The sequence below is a fragment of the Gastrolobium bilobum genome, unplaced genomic scaffold, assembly GCF_033153095.1.
Source record: "Gastrolobium bilobum isolate Gb01-03AN ecotype WA unplaced genomic scaffold, APGP_CSIRO_Gbil_v1 utg6975, whole genome shotgun sequence".
NCBI classification, from domain to species: domain Eukaryota; kingdom Viridiplantae; phylum Streptophyta; class Magnoliopsida; order Fabales; family Fabaceae; genus Gastrolobium; species Gastrolobium bilobum.
This window is the reverse complement of record NW_026899929.1, coordinates 53,343-75,293: the sequence shown is the minus strand read 5'-3', so window position 1 is coordinate 75,293 and position 21,951 is coordinate 53,343. Positions and strand designations below refer to the sequence as shown.

The 21,951-nt window shown below is 40.8% G+C and overlaps 1 protein-coding gene across 1 annotated transcript in view; it reads left to right on the top strand.

The window, feature by feature from the left end:
- The window catches only part of LOC133294235 (uncharacterized), a 46,464-nt gene that overhangs the window by 11,112 nt on the left and 13,401 nt on the right, over window positions 1-21,951 (top strand). Inside the window, 3 exon segments of the mRNA XM_061492891.1 lie at window positions 2,807-4,308; window positions 5,330-5,593; window positions 6,844-7,064. Coding sequence (XP_061348875.1) covers window positions 2,807-4,308; window positions 5,330-5,593; window positions 6,844-7,064 — 1,987 coding nt within the window.

Genomic DNA, 21,951 nt, shown 5'->3' with positions numbered 1-21,951 from the left:
ATCTTGTTAGCATAGGTAGTACCAATTAATTCTTATAAGCTATCACAAACTGTGCAGCCTTATACCTGCACAGCCTTTGGAATCCCTCTCTTTCGGGTGTCGATTCGATTCATTCATGCATGTAACCCCCCGCTGGAAGCCTGTCAGGAGCCGCTCCTTGTCCGTGCCTCTTTGCACCGGCGATCACTCCCCGCCCTCTTCAGCGCTCGGGATGTTACATGCCCATCAGCTTCCGCCTGGTTCGTCCTCGAACTACACCGTACTAGATGGGAGGCCCTGCTCTGATACCATTTGTAACACCCGGCCACTTCAAGAATTAACGACTATCTCCACATACTAACACGAGACTTTTCAGTGTGCTTTTTCCTCACTCGCACTCTTCCCGGGAAAACTTCCCAGGAAGTCACCCATCCCAGAATTGCTCCAAGTCAAGCACGCTTAACTGTGGAGTTCTTCCGTTCTGGGCTACCGAAAAGCAGATGCATCTTGTTAGCATAGGTAGTACCAATTAATTCTTATAAGCTATCCCAAACTGTGCAGCCTTATACCTGCACAGCCTTTGGAATCCTTTTCTTTCGGGTGTCGATTCGATTCATTCATGCATGTAACCCCCCGCTGGAAGCCTGTCAGGAGCTGCTCCTTGTCCGTGCCTCTTTGCACCGACGATCACTCTCCGCCCTCGTTAGCGCTCGGGATGTTACACCAGCCCTGTTTTAGACACTATTTGCGGTGACTTACCGCTTTCTCATGTCCTTCTGTCTACCATGACGCCTGCATCAGATTGTCCGCTCATTGTTTTTCGCAAAGGTAATAAATCTACTCGTAATCATCATCCACTTTATGTCTTTATTAGTTATGAGAGTCTTTCTTCATCCCATTTTATCTTTGTTTCTAATCTTTTCTTTGTATCAATTCCTAAAAACACTTGAAGCATCATTATATCTAGAATGACGCCAAGTAATGATTGATGAGATGTCTACCTTGCACTCTAAAGGCACATGGGATATTGTTCCTACACTTCTAGGAAAATCTATTGTTGGGTATTCACTGTTATAGTTGGTCCTAATGTCATTATCTCTTGTTGCTCACTTTGATTGCGAATTGAATCAGTTTTATGTAAAATATGCTTTCCTTCAAGAAGAATGGGAGGAAGAGGTATATATGACTTTCTCACAAGGATTTGATTCCAAAGATGGAGAAAATAAAATATGCAAGTTAAAAGGGCTCTATATGGGTTTCCCCACCTGTGGTTTTGAAGGTTTTCAAAAGTTAATGGTGCCCTTGGGATGCAACAAGATTCAAGGATACCAGACTTTTCTTTAAGCATTCACGAGAGCGAAAGCTCATTATTCTTGTCTATGTGGATGATTACTCAATTTGAAGTTAAAGATCTTGGAAAGCAGAGGAACTTTTTTGGAATAGAGGTTTCCTACTCCAAACAAGGTATTTTTTACTTGCAATGGAAATATGGGAAAGCTGCAAAACTTGAGTGGAAAGCCTACCTATGTGCCTATTAATAGAACAACAAAATAGGAAATGAAGAAGAGAGTCACAAGGTCGATAAAGGGAAATATCAAAGGTTGGTAGGGAGATTGATATATATAGCTCATATGAGACCATATTTAGCATCTGCTGTCAGTTTTGGTAGTCACTTCATGTACCTACTCTAGGCAGAGAGCGAATAGAATTCTCTGGTATCTTAAATCTGCACTGGGAATTCATTATGGCAATTTAATAACATGGAGGAGTAAGAAACAAATGTGGCTGCTCGCTGAAGTGCGTAGGCAACATTTGAGCTTTGGCTCGAGGGTTTTGTGAAGTACTATTGCTGGAAATCGTATGAGATGATCTCAAAGGGAAATATGAAGGATCTATGAAGCTGTGTTGTGATAATATTCCGCCATTTGTATTGCTCATAATCCAGTTCAGTATTACAGAACAAAACACTTTGAGATCGATCGACAAATGTCTCTTCAAGACTTCAATTAGCAGATGTGTTGCCTAAGGGGCTTACCAACAAAAGATTTCAAGATCTTACTAGCAAGCTTGAAATGATAATTCACCAACTTGATAGGGAGTGTTGCAAATATAGCATGAATAATTGTGTAATTATTATAGTAGGATACATTATAGGGAAGATAGGTGACAAATTATACGTTTGATTTGCTTCCCTAGAATCGGTTCATTATTAGGAAAGTAATTAGGCACACTAGTGTATATATTGTAAATATCTGAACATGAAAAAGCAATAATATTCAGATTTCCTTTTATTTCAACATGGTCACGGAGCTCCTGATTTGGGATTCTTATGCGAAATCCTAGTTTTCCTACATTGGAGCTGCTGCCTTCATTGAGGTTGCTCTCATACATATTGAAATTATAAGGATTTGGAAAGGAAGGAAGAAAAGAGAAAATAAAGACTGAATAATATGAAATTGATATTTATTTGATGTGTTATGATGTGATACAAGCTATTAAGCACCAAACTCTATTTATATTAATATTAGACTCCAAATCCTAATTAAATAAGGAAATAAATCATGAAATATAAAGAAATAAGGAAATTATTCCTAAGAGATAATATAAGATACTCTAAAGTCTAAACTATTCTAAAATGCAATCAAGATATTATGAGATATTTTTCATATATTTTAACATGGTAATTTATATAAATGTACACATTGACTTTCATTTGCATGCTATCATGTATTGACGCTTTATCATTAAAGGATTAAGCTGCTTGATAAGTATTTTACTTGCTTAAAAACTGACATTGTTTGGATTGCTGACTAGAATGTTATTGCAGGCTTTATGATCCTCGGGTTCCTCAGCTTAAAAAGATGCTGCATGTGAATGTTTTCTTTCCTTCTGATAAATTCTTAGATCCTGAAGTTTTGGATACTTTAGTTTGCCTTGGACTCAGAAGAACTATGGGATTTACTGGTTTGCTTGATTGTGCTAGATCAGTCAGTCTGTTGCATGATTCTGGGGATACTGCAGCATTGAAGCATGGTAGAGAGTTACTGGTTGTTTTAGATGCATTAGCGCTTAAGCTCTCAAATAAAATAGAAAGTAATGATGGTGATCAACAGGGTGGCATAACTGTGGGAAGCAGCAGTGTAATGGATGATGCTGTTGTATATGATACCTTTCCTAAAGATGAGAACTCCCTAAAAGATGATATTGAGTTATCTGTAAGCAACTCTATTGGTGATATGGTAGAAGAAGAATTTTGGTCTGAATTGAAACTAATCTCTTGGTGTCCGGTAATTTCTGATCCAGCTGTTAGGGGACTTCCATGGTTGAAATCCAGCAACCAAGTAGCACCCCCCACAATTGTGCGGCCTAAATCACAGATGTGGATGGTATCTTCCTCAATGCACATATTAGACGGTGAGTGTGACGCGATATATCTACAAACTAAACTTGGGTGGATGGATTGCCCAAATGTAGGTGTTTTATCAAGGCAGTTAATTGAGCTATCGAATTCCTATCAGCAGCTTAAGAAACATTCATTGCTGGATCCTGGTTTTGATGCTCAATTGCAAAAGGAAATACCTTGCCTTTATTCAAAATTGCAAGTATATATTAATACGGATGACTTCAATGAACTGAAAGCAGGATTAGATGGTGTTTCATGGGTCTGGATTGGTGATGATTTTGTATCACCAAATGCACTGGCATTTGATTCGCCTGTAAAATTTACTCCTTACTTGTATGTCGTTCCATCTGAACTGTCAGAGTATAAAGATTTGATGATAAAGTTAGGGGTAAGATTGAGTTTTGGTATTTCGGACTATCTTCATGTAATACAAAGTTTGCAGAATGATGTGCAAGGAGTTCCTCTTTCAATAGATCAGTTAAATTTTGTTCGCTGTGTCCTTGAAGCCATAGCAGATTGTTGCTTGGAGAAGCCACTTTTTGAACCTTTTGACAGTCCCTTGTTGATTCCTGATTCTTTTGGAGTTCTGATGCATGCAGGAGATCTTGTATATAATGATGCACCTTGGCTGGAAAACAGTTCTCTTATTGGGAGACATTTTGTGCATCCAAGTATCAGCAATGATTTGGCAGACAGGCTGGGTGTACAGTCAGTTCGGTGCCTCTCTTTAGTCAGTGAAGATATGACTAAAGATCTGCCATGCATGGACTACAATAAAATAAATGAACTTTTGGCCCTGTATGGAAAAGATGAGTTTTTGTTGTTTGACCTCCTAGAGTTGGCAGATTGCTGCAATGCCACAAAATTGCACCTGATTTATGATAAGAGAGAACATCCTCGACAGTCTTTGCTGCAACACAATTTAGGTAAATTTAATATTATCATGAATCAAGTCTCCTAAAAGCTCAGGCTATTGGGTAAAGACATGAATAATTTTTATATTATATTTTTAACACACCCCCTCATACAAAAACTCATTGGGTTTGAAGAGTGGAAAATGCACAAACCTATCTACCTGTACTAAGATATTAATGTTCCGATATCATGTCATGAACCAACTCGCTTACAAACTTAAGCTATTAGTTATAGACACATGAATGATTTTTATATTATATTTCTCACACACACAAATACAGATGGAATTAGGGTTTTGCGGATGCTAGGTTCCCAGAACGTAAAGCTCGAGTGTCTACTTAAAGTTGAGGAATTGTGTGTCATGTCTGACCACACAAGGGTTATATTTATAATAATAAGATCCATGGGCTTGGGCCCTATTTACATGATGTGGAGAAACTAACACAACTTTATACATTCTAACAAGACTAAAATTCTTGAATTAGTCTATTGAGTGATTCCTTGAATTTTGCTACTCAATCTCTAGTAACTTGACCAGCTGGGAGTTGGACTGGGCCTCTTGATGTCATGCCCTGATTTACGTCAGTACTTCTCCTATTTAACTACCAAAACAGACCCAGCTGTTCTTTCGCGCTCAAACCCAGTTGTCTGACTACCCTACTAACTAACTTTCCCTCCTTTTGTCTCTTGCCTCTTCTAGCATACACCTTCCTATTGGCCCATCTTGGTGGTAGGTATCTAACAGAAGCAACTTCTCTGCACAAGCTGATAAGAGGTTGCATAGCCTTAGACTTCACAATGGTGGGAGGCTTGCACACAGGGCTATCCTTTTCTCAGAAAAAGATTCAAACATCTCTGTATGCCACAATATTGGCAAGCTGATTGCACCCATATGGAAGACAGCAAGTTATTTTGCAGCTAAGGGCATTTCAAAGCTTATGCTGATTGTTGGTTGTGAAATGACCGTGCTGTGTGTTTAACTCTTTTTTATATCTTTTCTAAATTGCTCTTAACATGACATGATTTATGCAGGTGAATTCCAAGGGCCTGCTCTTGTAGCGATCTTTGAAGGTGCGTGCTTGAGTCGAGAAGAATTTATTAATTTCCAGCTCCTTCCTCCATGGAGATTACGTGGCAACACACTTAATTATGGTTTGGGATTGATTTGCTGCTATTCCATATGTGACCTTCTCTCGGTCATTTCTAGTGGCTATTTTTACATGTTCGATCCTCGTGGTTCGGTACTTGCTGCACCTTCAACTAATGCCCCAACAGCAAAGATGTTTAATTTGATAGGTATACTCTAAATTCTTCATCTGAATTCATGTAAAATGGTTTATTCATTTTTCCTTTTTTAGTCTCATTTACTATTTTTTTATGTTTGTAGTTGTACTGTAAGTACTCTAGGTTGATTTCTAGGAAACATATTTCACAATGCCAGATGGTAAACTCTGTTGGCTCTGAGAGCCCGTCTATTTCGACTTTTAGTAAAAGTAGCTTTTATCTTTTATTTATTTTAAAAGTGCTTTTTACAAAAGTTAAAACTATTTATATATTTATAAAAATATTTAGTTTCTGAAAAAAAAAAATTGGCTTTTGACTTTTGCTTATTTTAGAAGCTAAAATTTTTAGCTTCTAAAAAAAACAGGTTTTGGACTTTTTTTGTGACTTCTGCATGCTTTTTTTAAAAGCAGACATCCAAACGAACTTAAAGTGAGAAGTGTTTTTTTTTCCTAAAAAGAAGTAGCTTTTGAAGAAAAAAAGCCCATCCAAACGGGCCCTGAGTGTAGTAGGACACCAACATTTTGTGTGTAAATTTATACTGAAAAGTTGAAGCAAGTACAGTTGTAGATTTGTAGTCCGATTAGTACAATATTAGCCCAATAACACTCAGAACAAAGAAAGAGGGTAACACTCTTTAACTGTAATAATTCATTTAAATATTTTTCTCTCTATATGTTTGTCTGTCCAAATTTATCAAAGTTCTCATAATCTATACCTGTTATTTTCTGGGAAACTTACAAAAGATAAATTCTTGGCTTTTTTTTTGGGCTAAAAATATTCTTTGTTAAACTATATCCAGTTTTAGAACAATTAATCACTCCATTGGTTAATGATGTTCTAAGAGATGTTAGTGAGTAACTGCTTATTGACATAATTAATCATTTGAGTCATTAATTGTTCATAAACTGGAAGAGAAAATTTCAAGAATATATCTCCTTTTGTTTTGTAATTTTCTTTCTTTGATGTTTAGTATGGTTGTAAGAGGTGCCCGAATCGGATACGCTATAAGATTGGAAGGCCTTCTTGTATTGATATCTTCTATTTAGACTAATATAATATGTATTGTTCTTCTGTGCTGCTTGGAAATTTTCCTATACTTTTGTTTTTTTTTCCTTGTATTAAAATAAAATTACATAACTATTCTTTTATATTATTTTTTAATTTGAAAATACTTAATATTAATCAATATTGATATTTTTGAGTATAATAGTCACTTTTCTCTACAGTCGTAGAACTTTGAGTTGTTTACTTTGAGGTTTCAGGTACTGATCTGACACAACGATTTTGTGATCAATTTAGTCCAATGCTCATTGATCAGAATGACTTATGGTCATTATCAGATTCTACCATTATTCGCATGCCTCTATCATCTGATTGCTCTAAGGTTGAACCTGACTTTGGATCAAACAGAATAAAGAATATCACTGATATATTTATGGAGCATGGATCGAGAACACTCCTATTTTTGAAGTCAGTTTTGCAGGTAAATTTACAACTGCATTGTTAAAGGTTGATGCAGGATCGTAGAAAAGCATGGGATTTTAACTGATCAAAATCAGGGCTTCTTCTTGATTAAGAATAGAGAAACTAGGGGAATTGAATGTTCTTATAGGATATGTGGAGGCAAAGTTGGTTTGACTTGAGATTAAAGAATAATTGTATATTGAATAATAGTGTTTTACAATGTACAAGAGCTTTCTATTTAAAGAGACTAAAAGACCTAATGGGCTAAGTCCATAAGATGTAGGACTACATACACTGAACTATTCTAATAACTACTCTAACACTCCCCCTCAAACTGGAGCATATATATTGTAAGCATCCAGCTTGCCATAAATGTGTTCAACCCGAGGACCTCTAAGAGCTTTAGTGAAGACATCCGCGAGTTGATAATTAGAGTTGACAAATGCCGTTTTGATTTCTCCTGATTGAATCTTTTCTCGAATGAAATGAAAATCGATCTCTATATGTTTGGTTCTCTCATGAAATACAGGATTAGATGATATATGTAGCGCAACTTGATTGTCACAAATGAGTGTCATGGGCTGTTTCTGTTCACAAAGATGGAGCTCCCGAATCAACTGCTTTAACAAGATTAGCTCGCAGGTAGCAACTCCAATCGCACAATACTCAGCCTCTAGACTGGAGCGGGCAAGAATAGTTTGTTTCTTACTTTTCCAAGAAATCAGGTTTCCTCCAAAGAAGACACAATAGCCTGAAGTAGAGTGCCTATTCGAGGGTGATCCCGCCCAATCGGCAGCTGAATAACTACAAATTTATGTATTTCCCTGATCTGAATATAATAAGCCTTTCCCTGGTGTTCCTTTGATGTACTGGAGAATCCTCCTAGCAGCATCCCAATGAGAGTCAAGGAACTGACTAGCCACACTAACAACAAAAGAAATGTCCAGCCTAGTTATAGTGAGATAATTAAGCTTCCCAATCAACATCCGATAACGTCCAATATCATATAATGGCTCTCCCTGTCCGGGTAGTAATTTGATAGTAGGATCCATGGGTGTATCAACCGGCTTACACCCCAACATACCAGTCTCCTCTAGGATATCCAATGCATATTTCCTTTGACAGATAGAAATGCCTTGTCTGGACTGTGCTACTTCTTCAATCCCTAAGAAGTAACGAAGCTTACCAAGATCCTTTGTTTGAAATTGACTAAACAAATACTATTTTAACTGGTGAATCCCAACTTGATCACTTCCAGTGAGAATAATATCATCGACATAGACTAATATATAGATGCATTTGTCAAGAGATGTGAACCTAAAAAACACTGAATGATCGACCTTACTACGGATTAAGCCAAAAGCCTGAACCAAGCCTGAGGAGATTGCTTGAGGCCATATAAGGATTTACGAAGTCTGCACACCATCCCAGACTCTCCCTGAGCAACAAACCCAGGTGGTTGCTCCATGTAAATCACCATGAAGAAAAGCATTTTTAATGTCTAGTTGAAGGAGTGGCTAGTGACGAACAATAGCGAGGGCAAGAAACATTCGAACAGATGCCATCTTAGCGACTGGAGAGATCGTGTCACTATAGTCAAGTTCGAAGATCTGAGTAAAACCTTTGGCGATTAAGCGTGCCTTGATACGGTCAACATGGCCATCAAGTCCAACCTTGATATTAAAGACCTACCGACAACCAACAATAGACTTTTCTGGAGGAGCAGGAACAAGATCTCAAGTGCCATTGGAATGAAGAGCAACCATCTCATCAAGCATCGCTTGGCGCCACCTTGGATGGGAAAGTGCTTCACTTGTAGTCTTAGAAATAGAGACAGAAGAAAGACTAGAAACAAAGGTGTAATGAGAAGTAGAAAGACTGTCATAGCTTAAAAAGGTGTAAAGAAGATATGGGTTACAAGTAGCATGTACATCTTTTCTTTGGGCAATGGGAAGAGCCTCTGGTAAAGGAGTCGGAAGGGAAGAGATGACTGGAGAAGGCGATGAGTCACCCAGGGCCAAGTCCGCAGGAAGCACTTTCTGACGACGCTGATAGGTGAGAAAAGGACAGTCTACAGGGTTGGAGGCAAGAGGTCTTTCCTCTGGGAGAGAGTCACCTACAACTGGTATAGACAAGTCAAGAAAAGGAACAGGAAGAACCTGATCAACCTGTGACAACTGAGATGAGATAGAATGAAAGGGTTGTTGATCAAGGAAAGCGACATCAGCGGAAACAATATAACGCTTAAGATCAGGAGAATAACAACGATAACCCTTTTGAATGCGAGAATAACCAAGAAAAATACACTTAAAGGCTTTGAATGTTAATTTGTCCTTACTAGGAGTGAGATCATGAACAAAACAAGTACAACCAAAGACATGTGGAGTTAGAGGATAAAGAGGAGCATCTGAAAACAATAGATTATGAGGAATGTCATTGTTGAGCACAGATGAAGGCATGCGATTGATGAGAAAACAAGAGATGAGTACGACATCCGCCCAGAAGTGAAGGGGAACCTGCATATGAATAAGAAGGGTATGGGCAGTTTCAATGAGATGTCTGTTTTTACGTTCAGCCACCCCATTTTGTTATGGAGGGTGAGGGCAAGTGGTTTGATGTAAAGTACCCTGTGTAGCCAAGAAATTAGAAAAATCAATAGAAACATATTCCTTAGCATTATCACTATGTAGAATACAAATAGAACCACCAAATTGAGTATGAATCTCAGCAGAAAACTTTTTATAAATGGAAAATATTGTAATATAAGACTGAAATGTATTTTTTTCATATATAGATTGACACCCCAAAGGGTTCTTTTTATACAGATTATAAGGTAGTTAAGGAGATGAAGTAATAAATAAAATACACAGTAACCGAAGAGGCATCACACTACTCAAAGATACTAGTAGCTAGAAACAAGTAAAAGACTCTAGAATATTCTACACTCCCCCTCAAGTTGGGAGATATATATTGATCATCCCCAACTTGCTAATTAAATCCTCAAAGATGGGTTTATGTAATCCTTTGGTGAGAATGTCGGCTGTTTGCTCCTTGGTAGGTATATATGACAAACATACACGACCCTCCTCCAATTTTTCTTTAATAAAATGACGATCAACCTCCACATGTTTGGTTCTATCATGATGTACAGGATTTTGAGCAATACTGACTGCAGCCTTATTATCACAATAGAGTCTGACAGGTAGAGAATAAGATATCTTTAACTCTTCAAGGAGTCTTCTTAACCAGATTCCTTCACAAATGCCATGGGCTAGCGCCCGAAATTCTGCTTCTGCACTGCTTCTGGCAACAACAGTTTGTTCCTTACTTCTCCAGGTCACAAGATTTCCCCAGACATAGGTACAATATCCTGAAGTGGATCTTCGGTCCATTGCAGAGCCAGCCCAATCAGCATCTGTATAGATTTCTATCATCCTCTTGTGTCCCCTTTTAAAGAGCATTCCTCGAACAGGGGTGTTTTTGAGGTACTTGAGGATTCTATAAACCGCACTAAGGTGTTTTTCCTTAGGAGAATGCATGAATTGGCTAACCATGCTAACTGCAAATGCAATATCAGGCCGAGTATGAGATAAGTAGATCAGCTTCCCTACCAACCTTTGGTACTGCTCCCTGTCAACATCTTTTCCATCTTCAATTCCCAATTTAATATTGGGTTCAATAGGAGTTTCTGCTGGCTTGACCGAGCATACCTGTTTCTTGTAGCAGGTCTAGGATATATTTCTTCTGAGATAAGGAAATTCCCGCCTTGCTACGAGCAACTTCCATTCCAAGGAAATATTTGAGTGATCCAAGATCCTTCAGTTCAAACTGATTAGCTAAACCCCCCTCTAAAGATTTTATTTCCTCCCAGTCATCACCAGTGACAATTATGTCATCAACATAAACAATGAGGATAGCAATTTTGCAACTATCGGAGTGTTTAAAAAATAAAGTGTGATCAGTCTGAGCTTGGACAAATCCTCTTTCTTTAACAGCACGAGTAAACTTTTCAAACCACTCTCTAGGGGATTGTTTAAGTCCATAAAGAGACTTCTTCAACTTGCATACTGAACCATCTCCCTCTTCAAAACCAGGTGGTGGATCCATGTAAACTTCCTCATGTAAGTCCCCATTTAAGAAGGCATTCTTTACGTCCAATTGATGCAAGGGCCAATCAAGGTTGGCAGCAAGTGATATTAGGACTCGCATAGAGTTAAGTTTGGCAACGGGAGCAAACGTCTCCTGATAGTCTATCCCATAAGTCTGAGTAAATCCTTTGGCAACTGTTAGAAATATTATTATTTTATTATTATTAGAATAGTCTAGAATAGTCTAGATTGTGGGCTTGGCCCATTAGGTCATCCCATTAGGTCTTTTTAGTCTCTATAAATAGAGAGCCTCCTTGTACAGACTTACACACTTGAATATACAATATATTTCAGATTCAATTTGGTATCAGAGCTCTCGATCTGAGGGCTCTGCTTCCGCATATATATCTTTTCCTTTCGTTTTACTGTCGTGCATCATACCGGCAAACCTTTTTACCGCCGTGCATCATACCGGCAACCCTTTTCAACCCTCCGAACATTGTTAGACCCTTTTTCGATCTCAGATCATCATCCTCCTTCATTATTTGACCAGAAAACACTGTTCACATCGCAAGAAACACTGTTCCGTCACTGTTCATCACTGTTCCGGCCACCTTTCCGGCGAGAAACCACGCGATCAGGATCCCCTCACGCCGGCGACCATTTCTGTCCAAGACCCGTCCCAAACGGCCGCCGCACGCGCCTCCACGCGCCACCACAGCTGTCTGCGCGTGGGCCTCACGCGCCACCTCTCTCCGGCGCGTGTGCACTGTTCCGGCCACCTTTTCCGACCAAACCCAGGCAGACAGGCTCGCCTCTGCCTCCTCCTTCCAGATCCAGTGACCGATCGTTGTGGGTCTCTTCCGTTCGAGGGTTTCTAGTGCAAAAGTCGCTACTTTGTTCCTTTTTCGCGTAATTTTTACAGTTTTTTGGTTGTCTGATCGCTGTTCCTGATGGAAGGAACCAGTAAACATTCTTCCGGCATCATTTCAAGTGCTATTCCATCTATCACAACTCTGAAATTGACCGGATCTGCCACTTACAAGACCTGGTCTACCTCCGTTAAGATCTGGTTTACCGGTCAAGGCCATGACAAACATCTCACCACGAAGAAGACTGATATTTCCCAAGATCAGATGACTGAATGGGAGAAAGTTGATGCTCAGCTCCTCAGTATTCTTTGGCAATCCATTGATTCATCTCTTCTCAATATTTTCATTCCTTTTGAGACCTGCTATGATGTGTGGACGGAAGCCAAAAACCTCTACACCAATGATATTCAACAACTTTATTCCATTGTCTCCCAGATGATGGATTTGCGCAAATCACCCGAAGCTCGTATGGAAGTTTATGTTGGTAAGCTTCGTTCTTTGATGCAGGAATTTTTGGCTATGTTACCTCATGCTGCGGATGCTACAGTGTACAGGACGCAAGTGGAGCGTCTCTTTACGGTTGTGACTCTCTCTGGTCTCCCTGACGGATTAGAAAGTGTTCGTGAGAACATTCTAACCAGTACCGCGATTCCCAGCATATCCCAGACCTTTCAGCGCCTTCTGAATCTTCAAGATAAGGTGGCTCCCGCACACGTCACAGCTACTGACTCTACTGCTCTCTTGTCTGATTCTGCTGCTTTAGTCTCTCTTGGTAATTGGAACGATGGTGGACGCGGTCGTGGTCGTGGCCGCGGACAAGGCGGTCGCTGATGGCACCAAGGCTCCTGCTCGTGGCATTGGGCAAGCCAAACCAACTCCCTTCTTGACTTTAACCTCTGTTTATTACATCCCTGGCATTCCTTTTAATTTAATTTCTGTTAATCAATTGACCCATTCTCTTTCTTGCTCTATCACCTTTTCTAAACAGTCTTTTTCTATGCAGGATCCGAGTACGGGGAAGACGATTGGAGCGGGCGGTGAGTCACGAGGTCTCTACTATCTGCATGCACCCTCTGCTCCAGTTGCATGCTCTCTCACAGAGTCTCCTGAGCTTCTCCATAGCCGTCTGGGTCATCCAAGTCTCTCGAAGCTTCAGCATATGGTTCCTTTTTTGTCAGGTCTTAAGTCTTTGAATTGTCAGTCTTGTCAGCAGGGAAAGCATACTCGTTCTTCCTTTGCTAGTAGAGTCAATAAAAGAGCTGCTGCTCCCTTTTCTATTGTTCATTCTGATATTTAGGGTCCGAGTCGGACTATGTCAGTTTTGGGTTTTCAGTATTTTGTAACCTTTATTGATGATTTCTCCCGTTGCACTTGGGTTTATTTAATGAAAAATCGTTCTGAGTTATTTTCAATTTATCAAAAGTTTTGTGAGAAATAAAAACTCAATTTGGTGCTTCTATTCAAATCTTGCGCAGTGATAATGCAAAGAGTATGTGTCTCTTGAATTTTCTAAATTTTTGGATACACATGGGACGATACACCAGACTACTTGTCCCTACACTCCACAACAAAATGGAGTCGCTGAACGTAAAAATAGACATCTAGTTGAAACTGCACGTACTCTTCTCATTCATATGAACGTCCCACTTCGTTTTTGGGCAGATGCTATTATCATCTCATGTTTCCTTATCAACCGCATGCCCTCTTCTGTGCTAAATAATGATGTTCCCCACAGTATTTTGTTTTCCGGAGCACCTTCTTATCCTCTGCCTTTACATATTTTTGGCTGTACTTGTTTTGTTCATGATCTTACTCCAGGTAAAGACAAGTTGACATCCAAGGCCTTCAAATGTATTTTCCTTGGGTATACCCGTTTTCAAAAAGGGTATCGTTGCTATTCTCCTGATCTCAAGCGTTATATCGTTTCTGCTGATGTCACTTTCCTTGATCAGCAGCCTTTTCACTCTACTCCGTCTCCAGTGTCACAAGTTGATCAGGTCCTTCCTGTTCCTTTTCTTGACTTGTCTTTATCAGCTGCAGGTGCCCCTATTCCAGAGGAGCAACCCATTACCTCCATACCTGCAGATCGTCCTCTCCTCACATACCAGCGTCGTCATCCTACACCTCCTCCGACTTTGCCTCTTGATGACTCATCGCCCTTTCCCGTCGGCTCTTCTCCTCCGGATCCTCCATCAGAGACTCCTCCCATTGCCCTTCGGAAAGGTATTCGATCCACTCGAAATCCTCATCCCCTTTATTCTTTCTTGAGTTATGACAGACTTTCTTCACAACATTTTACTTTTGTTTCTAGTCTCTCTTCTGTTTCCATCCCTAAAACCACAGGTGAAGCACTATCTCATCCAGGGTGGCGCCAGGCGATGCTTGATGAAATGCAGGCACTTCACTCTAATGGCACTTGGGATCTTGTTCGTGCTCCTCCCGGGAAGTCTGGTGTTGGTTGTCGATGGGTGTTCACAGTTAAAGTTGGTCCTGATGGCACTGTTGATCGCCTTGAAGCTCGCTTAGTGGCCAAGGGATACACACTGATCTTTGGTCTTGATTATGGGGATACCTTTTCTCCTGTTGCTAAGATGGCTTTTGTTCGCCTGTTTCTTGCCCTTGCCGCCATTCATCACTGGCCTCTTCTCCAACTTGATATTAAGAATGCTTTTCAACATGGTGACTTGCAGGAAGAAGTTTATATGGAGCAACCACCAGGTTTTGTTGCTCAGGGAGAGAGTTCTGGAATGATATGTAAACTTCGGAAATCTTTATATGGCCTGAAGCAATCTCCTCGGGCCTGGTTTAGCCGCTTTAGTTCAGTTGTTGAATCCTTTGGCTTAATCAGAAGCAAAGCCGATCATTCTGTCTTTTACCGGCATAGCTCTTCTGGCCAGTGCGTTTATCTCCTGGTCTATGTTGATGACATTATCATTACAGGCAGTGATCAGATCGGGATTGATCAGTTGAAAGAGCATTTATTCAATCATTTTCAGACCAAAGATCTTGGCAGACTTCGATATTTCTTGGGGATCGAAGTTGCACAGTCTAGGCGGGGCATTTCCATCTGTCAGAGGAAGTATGCACTTGATATCCTAGATGAGACTGGAATGTTAGGCTGTAAACCCATTGATACACCTATGGACCCCAATGTTAAGTTATTACCAGGACAGGGGGAGCCACTGCCAGATCCTAGTCGCTACCGCCGACTAGTTGGAAAATTGAATTATCTTACTGTGACAAGGCCAGATATCTCCTTCGCAGTGAGTGTTGCAAGTCAATTTCTTGATTCTCCCTGTGACTCCCATTGGGATGCAGTTATTAGAATTCTCCGATATATTAAAAAGGCGCCAGGAAGAGGTTTATTATATACAAATAAAGGGAGTTCAGAGATCTCTAGTTATTCAGATGCTGACTGGGCAGGTTCTCCTTCAGATAGACGATCCACCTCAGGGTATTGTGTTCTTTTCGGAGGAAATTTGATCTCTTCGAAGAGTAAGAAGCAAACTGTGGTCGCCAGATCCAGTGCGGAGGCAGAATATCGGGCAATGGCAAATGCAACCTGTGAGCTCATCTGGCTGAGACAATTGCTGAAGGAACTTCGTCTCTGTGAACAAAGGCCTATGAAGCTCATTTGTGACAACCAAGCCGCTTTGCATATATCCTCTAACCCAGTCTTTCATGAGAGGACCAAGCATATAGAAATTGACTGTCATTTTGTTAGAGAAAAGATCCAGTCAAGGGAGATCGAGACAGCATTTGTCAATTCCAATGATCAACTTGCGGATGTATTCACTAAAGCTCTTAGAGGTCCCCGAATAGATCATATTTGTAACAAGCTGGGAGCTTTTGATATATACGCACCAGCTTGAGGGGGAGTGTTAGAAATAATAATATTTTATTATTATTAGAATAGTCTAGAATAGTCTAGATTGTGGGCTTGGCCCATTAGGTCATCCCATTAGGTCTTTTTAGTCTCTATAAATAGAGAGCCTCCTTGTACAGACTTACACACTTGAATATACAATATATTTCAGATTCAATTGCAACCAATCTAGCCTTATATTTGTTGATGCTGTTATCTGCATTAAATTTTATTGTGAACACCCATTTGCAACCTACAGTTTTCTTTCCTCTGGGAAGTGCCACGGATTTCCAAGTTCCATTTTTCTTAAGTGCATCCATTTCTTCAAAAACTGCATCCCTCCATTTAGGGTCATTAAGTGCCTCTTGGATATTTTTTGGTATTTTTGTACTGTCTAATATAGTGTTGAAAGCATGAAAACCTGGAGATAACTTTTCATATGAAATGTGATGAGAAATAGGATGAGCAGTTCAAGATCTAGTACCTTTTCGAAGGGCAATGGGCATATCTAGGTCAGATGTACCGGTGTTCTCTAGTGGATTGCTGGAACTAGGACTCGGGTCAGAATTCTGGCAGTCTAGAGGATCTTTAGGAGATTTACGCCTGCTGTAGAATTTTTCCCATTTACCGGGAGGATCTCCAGTCTCTGGTACAGTTGTTGTCCTTTTCTCCTGACATTAACTCCCCCTGTCTCCATAGGTAAAGAAACAACACTTGTTTCCAAGGGTAAAGGTAAGACAGTAGAATTATTTGGAATCCAAGACTTGTCTTCATTTACACCAATAGACTCCCCCTGAAGAGAAGTCGAAGGAAAAAATGATTGTGTTTCATAAAAGGTAACATCCATAGAAACAAAGACCTTTCGAAGAGAAGGTGAGTAGCATTTGTACCCTTTTCGATTAGGAGGATATCCTATGAAGACACATCTAACAGACTTAGGATCAAGTTTTGACCTTTGATGTGGAGGAATGTGAACAAAAGCCACACAACCAAACAACTTTGGAGGAAGGGAAGAGAAAGCCCGAAAGGAGGGAAAAAAACGGGTAAGGCAAGATATGGGAGAATGAAAATTCAGGACACGAGAGGGCATCCGATTGATGAGATATGAGGCAGTCAATACAGCCTCCCCCCACAGGTATTTAGGGACATGCATCGTAAACAAGAGGGCTCTAGCAACTTCAATGAGATGTCTATTTTTTCTTTCAGCCACCCCATTTTGTTGAGGGGTGTTAGGACAAGAACTTTGATGGATAATACCTTGCTTGGTTAGGTAATCCCCAAGAACAGAATTAAAATATTCAGTTCCGTTGTCAGTTCGCAGGATTTGGATAGAGGTCTGGAATTGAGTTCGTACCATAGCATGAAAGTTTTTAAAAGTGGCTGCAGCTTCAGACTTATCCTTTAGAAGATATACCCAACATACTCTAGAATGATCATCAATGAAAGTAATAAACCAACGAGTTCCAGATATATTTTTTTCACGAGCTGGCCCCCAAATATCACTATGGATCAATGTAAATGGAGACGAAACATTATAATTTCTGAGGGAATAAGAAACACGAGAGTGTTTTGCAAACTGATAATCATCACAAAAAAAGGAACTTGGTTTTTTATTGATAAATAAGTTTGGAAACAACTTTTGAAGATAAAAGAAATTTGGGTGTCCTAAACGACGATTCCACAACAAAACATCATTACAATCGTCTGATTAACATAAAGAGTGATTTGCAAAAATTCTCTTTTCATGAGAATCCTCTTCAAAATAGTAAAGTCCTTCTTCCTCTCTAGCACTGCCAATCATCAGCCCCGAATCCTGATCCTGAAAAAACACAGGTTTTGGCAGAGAATTTAGCAACACAATGCAATTCAGAGGAAAGTTTACTAATAGAGATAAGGTTACAAGTAAGAGAAGGGACATGAAGGACAGAATTCAGAGTAATATGATCAGAGAGCTTAATGGATCCCTTTCCCGCAATATTAGAGAAACTACCATCAGCAGTCCTTATTCGTGACGGGTGATAATAAGGGGTATAAGAACAAAACAAGGATGTGATAAGAACCTTGGGATACACCACCCCAAAAGCTAGTTCAAAGGGTGGGAGTGCCCAAGACCTTATAAACTCCGCATTGGTTGCACATACAACCAATGTGCGACTATATATCTCAACACGCCCCCTCACATGAGAGCCCATTGGGCTTGAAGAGTGGACAATGTGTAAAGAACCTTGAGATACACCACCCCAAAAGTTAGCTCAAAGGGTGGGAGTGCCCAAGACCTTATAAACTCCACATTAGTTGCACATACAACCAATGTGAGACTATATATTTCAACACGCCCCCTCACACGAGAGCCCATTGGGCTTGAAGAGTGGACAATGCAACAGGCCCAGCCTACCTGTGCTAAGAAACGCCACAAGAGAAAGTGGGGGGCGACGAGGCTCTGATACTATGTAAAGAACCTTGAGATACACCACCCCAAAAGTTAGCTCATAGGGTGGGAGTGCCCAAGACCTTATAAACTCCACAAGACCTTATAAACTCCACATTAGTTGCACATACAACCAATGTGAGATTATATATCTCAACACAATGCAACAGGCCCAGCCTACCTGTGCTAAGAAACGCCACAAGAGAAAGTGGGGGGCAGCGAGGCTCTGATACCATGTGATAAGAACCTTGGAATACACCACCCCAAAAGCTAGCTCAAAGGGTGGGAGTGCCCAAGACCTTATAAACTCCATATTAGTTGCACATACAACCAATGTGGGACTATATATCTCAACAGAAAATAACTTAAAACAATTTTTCATTAAATAAATCTTAGTACAACGAGAATAATCATCAATAAAGGTAACAAAATACCAAAAAATTAAAACAGACAAAGTGCGACTTGGACCCAAATATCTGAATGAACGAGAGAAAGGAGCATCAACTCGTTTATGACTCGACTATCAAAGGGGAGCGTTTATGCTTCCTTTGCTGACACGGCACACAATCTAAAGACTAAAGACCGGATAAAAGACGAATCATCTTTTGCAACTTTGAAAGACTTGGATGACCGAGGCAATTGTGGATAAGTTGTGGAGATTCTGTGAGAGAGCATGCCACTGAAGGATGAGGCACAACCAGATGATATAGACCCCGTGACTCACGACCCACTCCAATCAACTTCCTCGTACCCGGATCCTGCACAGAAACATAATGGTTAGAGAAAGTAATGATGCAAGTGAGGGAGTGGACCAATTTACTAATAGAAATTTTATAAGGGATGCCAGGAATGTAATAAACAAATGTCAAGGTCAAGGTAGAGGTTGGACGAGCTTGTCCAATCCCACGAATTGGGGCTTTGGTTCCATCAACAAGGGTAGAAGAAGGTAAATGATCAGAATAAATAAGAGATGTAAAGAATTTCTTATTACCACAGAGTTGATCGGTAGCACCCGAGTCAAATATCCAAGGGCCAAGTGATGTAGAATGAGAAACACAAGTAACGAAATTACCAATATCTGTAGCAGAAGGCTGAGACTGAGGAGAAGCCTTCTTGAGAAGAGTCTGAAGTGCGGTATAGTCCGCAGGTGAGAGAGAAACTGAACCAGAGGAAGCAGTGTCTGACTGAGCTATATTCGCAGCAAAAGATGGTCGCAGGTGAGGATACTTCATGTAACAGCGATCTTCAAAATGACCAAGTTGCTGACAATAATTACAAGGTCTCTGATCACATCCGCCTGGGCCCCGGTCATGACCGCGGCCACGTCCACTATTCCCGCGAGTGTCAGTACGGGAAACAAGAGCAGTGGAATCAACAACAGAAGATGAATCAAGAGAAGAAATTGGTTTCTTGTTGAGATTCAAGAGGTGTTGGTAGGTCAGTGATAGACTATGATCCATAATAGTCAAGATAGTGCCCTGGACAACATCATACTCCTGGGGAAGATCAAAAAGAGTGGTTACTATAAAGAGACGTTCTACCTGTTTTTGATATACAAAAGCATCAGAAGGGTATGGCATCATGTCCAAGTATGCCTGCATCAAAGATTGACTTTTCCCAATATATGTTTCCATTTGAATATCAGATGATTTGTGCAACTTCATGAGTTAAGATATGATTGAATAGAGCTCCTGGATATCATTAGTGTAGAGGTGTTTGGCTTCCTCCCACACTTCATAGCATGTCTGAAAAGAGTAGAAAATATCCCAGACAACTGGATCAATAGACTATTGTTAGAAATAATATTATTTTATTATTATTAGAATAGCCTAGAATAGTCTAGATTGTGGGCTTGGCCCATTAGGTCATCCCATTAGGTCTTTTTAGTCTCTATAAATAGAGAGCCTCCTTGTACAGACTTATACACTTGAATATACAATATATGTCAGATTCATTTTGGTATCAGAGCTCTCGATCTGAGGGCTCTGCTTCCGCATATATATATATTTTTTCTTTCGTTGTACTGCCGTGCATCATACCGGCAAACCTTTTTACCGCCGTGCATCATACCGGCAACCTTTTTCAACCCTCCGAACATTGTTAGACCCTTTTTCGATCTCAGATCGTCATCCTCCTTCATTATTTGACCAGAAAACACTGTTCACATCGCAAGAAACACTTTTCCGTCACTGTTCATCACTGTTCCGGCCACCTTTCCGGCGAGAAACCACGCGATCAGGATCCCCTCACGCCGGCGACCATTTCTGTCCAAGACCCGTCCCAAACGGCCGCCGCACGCGCCTCCACGCGCCACCACAGCTGTCTGCGCGTGGGCCTCACGCGCCACCTCTCTCCGGCGCGTGTGCACTGTTCCGGCCACCTTTTCCGACCAAACCAAGGCAGACAGGCTCGCCTCTGCCTCCTCCTTCCAGATCCAGTGACCGATCGTTGTGGGTCTCTTCCGTTCGAGGGTTTCTAGTGCAAAAGTCGCTACTTTGTTCCTTTTTCGCGTAATTTTTACAGTTTTTTGGTTGTCTGATCGCTGTTCCTGATGGAAGGAACCAGTAAACATTCTTCCGGCATCATTTCAAGTGCTATTCCATCTATCACAACTCTGAAATTGACCGGATCTGCCACTTACAAGACCTGGTCTACCTCCGTTAAGATCTGGTTTACCGGTCAAGGCCATGACAAACATCTCACCACTAAGAAGACTGATATTTCCCAGGATCAGATGACTGAATGGGAGAAAGTTGATGCTCAGCTCCTCAGTATTCTTTGGCAATCCATTGATTCATCTCTTCTCAATATTTTCATTCCTTTTGAGACCTGCTATGATGTGTGGACGGAAGCCAAAAACCTCTACACCAATGATATTCAACAACTTTATTCCATTGTCTCCCAGATGATGGATTTGCGCAAATCACCCGAAGCTCGTATGGAAGTTTATGTTGGTAAGATTCGTTCTTTGATGCAGGAATTTTTGGCTATGTTACCTCATGCTGCGGATGCTACAGTGTACAGGACGCAAGTGGAGCGTCTCTTTACGGTTGTGACTCTCTCTGGTCTCCCTGACGGATTAGAAAGTGTTCGTGAGAACATTCTAACCAGTACTGCGATTCCCAGCATATCCTAGACCTTTCAGCGCCTTCTGAATCTTCAAGATAAGGTGGCTCCCGCACACGTCACAGCTACTGACTCTACTGCTCTCTTGTCTGATTCTGCTGCTTTAGTCTCTCGTGGTAATTGGAACAATGGTGGTCGCGGTCGTGGTCGTGGCCGCGGACAAGGCGGTCGCGGGCCCATGACTTCATATGGCCCAGGCGGGCGAGGACAGACGATGTCGTATGGACAGGGTGGCCGAGGACAAAGGCCTCGGTGTAATTATTGCCAATATCTGGGCCACATTGACGAACGTTGTTATAGAAAGTACCCTCACTTGAAGCCACCACATATGAACTTTGCTCAAACAGATGTTGTGCCGCCCTCTACCGGATCAGTGACTATTTCCACTGCAGACTATGAGGCCCTTCTCCAGAAGAGTTCTTCTCAGCCACCTGCTCCAGATACTGGTAATCATGTTGCTTGTTTTTCTCAATCGTCTCTTGGACCCTGGATAATAGACTCAGGTGCTACTGATCATCTTTGTGGTA